At 40.9% G+C, this 2,467-nt stretch overlaps 1 protein-coding gene across 1 annotated transcript; it reads left to right on the top strand.

The window, feature by feature from the left end:
• Nucleotides 1-280: 280 nt before the first annotated feature.
• LOC149830242 (protein RGF1 INDUCIBLE TRANSCRIPTION FACTOR 1-like) lies at nt 281-1,946 on the top strand. Its single transcript, XM_090015757.1, has 4 exons — nt 281-422; nt 521-721; nt 837-1,052; nt 1,605-1,946. Exons 1-4 carry the CDS (start codon nt 420-422, stop codon nt 1,914-1,916), a joined length of 732 nt encoding a protein of 243 aa, XP_089871883.1. The 5' UTR covers nt 281-419; the 3' UTR covers nt 1,917-1,946.
• Nucleotides 1,947-2,467: the final 521 nt, after the last annotated feature.

The following is a 2,467-nucleotide window of genomic DNA, read 5'->3' as shown; positions in this document are numbered from 1 at the left end:
GATTCTAAAAAGTTTCAACCCTTCTTTTTCTTTCACTCCGTTGAAGAGAGGAGTGGAGAGGGCGGCAGACTTTACATGCCGGGTCGAAATAAGAACCATATCTAATAGGTTATTGGGCTTCCATTTGGGGTCCTGTCTTTCTATTTAAAACTATCTGAAAGTGGGGGGTTTCCTTTTAAATTGCCTCTCCTCTTTTCTCCATCGTGTATGTCTATAATCAGTGTCTCTGTCTTCTTTACGACCTCTTAACTATAGAGAGAGAGAGAGAGAGAGAGAGAGAGAGGGTGGGGGGAGGATCAAGAATTCATATTGTTCCCATTCTTTCCTTTCAATTTTAATCCCGCAAACTCCATAACAGCAAGCTGGCTAAAGGCTATAGAGAATAGGCAGAGGATAGGAACACAACATCAAAGAAAGTGATGGTAAGTCATCGAAAGATTGGTTTTTAATATGTTGTTTTCTGACTTTTGGGGATTTGTTTCATTGTTGGTTCTCTCTGTTGTTGGGGTGTTTGAAATAGGTCGGTCCGATGATAAGGGTGGCGAGTGAGGATATTGGGCCTCCATGGCTGGTGCCTATGTTGAAGACAAGCTTCTTTGTTCCTTGCAGAATCCATGCGGACTCGAGTAAAAGTGAGTGCAATATGTACTGCCTTGATTGTATGGGCAATGCTCTTTGTTCCTACTGTCTTACCAATCATAAAGACCATCACACTGTTCAGGTTAGACCTCTGCTTGATTGCTACTTCTTTATCAAATTGTTTCTTCTTTCCTTTTGTTCGATTCTTATGGTGGAAAGAGTGAGTGCGACTAATATGGCGGGGGAATTTGAAACAGATACGGAGATCTTCCTACCATAATGTGATTCGGGTCGCGGAGATTCAGAAAGTGCTCGACATAACAGGGGTGCAGACCTACATCATTAACAGTGCGAAGATTGTTTTCCTCAACGAGAGGCCACAACCGAGGCCAGGGAAAGGCGTGACCAACACATGTGAGATCTGTTACAGGAGTCTTCTTGACTCTCACAGGTTCTGCTCCATTGGGTGCAAAGTAAGTCTGCATTTCTCCCCCCACCCATTTTATTTCCTTCTCTGTTTCCTGTTCTGATCAAACTTCTTTAATAGTCTATGCCCATTTCTCGTCTCAATCTTGTATGTAATAGGTTGGCTACGAATTTTGTGAACTATAGTGTTTCTAGTGTCATTTTTGTTGAAATAGTCGATACCTAATTCTTCTTGTAGCTTGCTTTGTGTTGGGTCGTTGAAAAATTTTCATGGTTTTTATCTGTTTTGTTGAAATAAGGGGTACCCATGTTGAGTATTAGCATTTCGTGTAATGCACCGAGATGGAATTTCTTGATCACAAATTCTTCATGTTAAATAGTTTTAGCTCATGATTTTGGTGCTTCTAGTTGACTTGTTTGATGCATTCAAATGCCCAATTGCTTTTCTAGCTGATCTTCTTATCTGAATTTTGAAGAGTCTTTAAGTTTGCCATAGAATTTGAGCTTTGTTGGAGGATGAGCATTTCTTTTTCTTGTTTTGAGCGTTCTCTTCGATGGAGTGGTCTTGAATTTTGGAAGTTTCAATGTGGTGGCATCAGCTTGGAGGGATCAAGGGGGACCCCACACTCACATTTGCCCTCAAGCCAAAGCAGAACAGAGATGGAGCATGGGGGTCAGAATCAGAGGACTCATCTACGCCAAAGAAGTTGAAGATGGAGGCCGCGTTTAATCGATTCATCGACGATAAAAGAGTAGTTTCATCCCTGGATGGGATCAGAGGTGGGGACAAGTACTCGAGTTCTGGCGATGAGGCTGCCATTTTCACCAGAGTCATCTCTCCTGCAACTCCACCGATCACAAACTACAGAATAGGGAGGAGAAAGGGCATTCCTCACAGGGCTCCATTTTGATTTGACGTTGCCCAAAAACTGAAAAAGAAAGATGGAAAAGGAAAGTACAAAAGGAAAAAATAGGAGGAAAGAATACCATCTTGAAGGTCAACACAGGTGAACCATGTGATCAGAGTCAGATAACAGTAGGCATAAGAACAAAAAAAGTATTTCCTTTCTCTTTTCTCTCTTGTAAATAGAAGGCAAGGCGCAGGAGTCTGCCGAAGAATACTATACGTGTAAATGGTCACATAAATCTTTCCTATATTTCATTGTTTTGAGTTTGACAGACAGATATTCTTTCTTGGTGGTGAAGTTGGTACTTGTGCAGGTAACTGTAGTGTCATATCTGTATGGTAGGGCATAGGTTTTACTTGGGTTTCAGTGGGGATTTTTATATGCATATATCGTTTCTAAAGATACCAGTGTGGTCTGGAAGCATTAGTCTTGTACATATGTTTGCAATGATTATGAATTTCAATAGAAATCGTTGAAGGTATCCTGTTTGTCATTTTTGCCTATATGTGTACTCTAGTGATCCTTCTGCCTTGATTTGTTTGATTTATTTATGT

This window comes from Nuphar pumila, chromosome 8, assembly GCF_984573655.1.
Source record: "Nuphar pumila chromosome 8, dmNupPumi1.hap1.1, whole genome shotgun sequence".
Lineage (NCBI taxonomy): Eukaryota > Viridiplantae > Streptophyta > Magnoliopsida > Nymphaeales > Nymphaeaceae > Nuphar > Nuphar pumila.
This window is presented reverse-complemented; position numbering and strand designations above follow the sequence as displayed.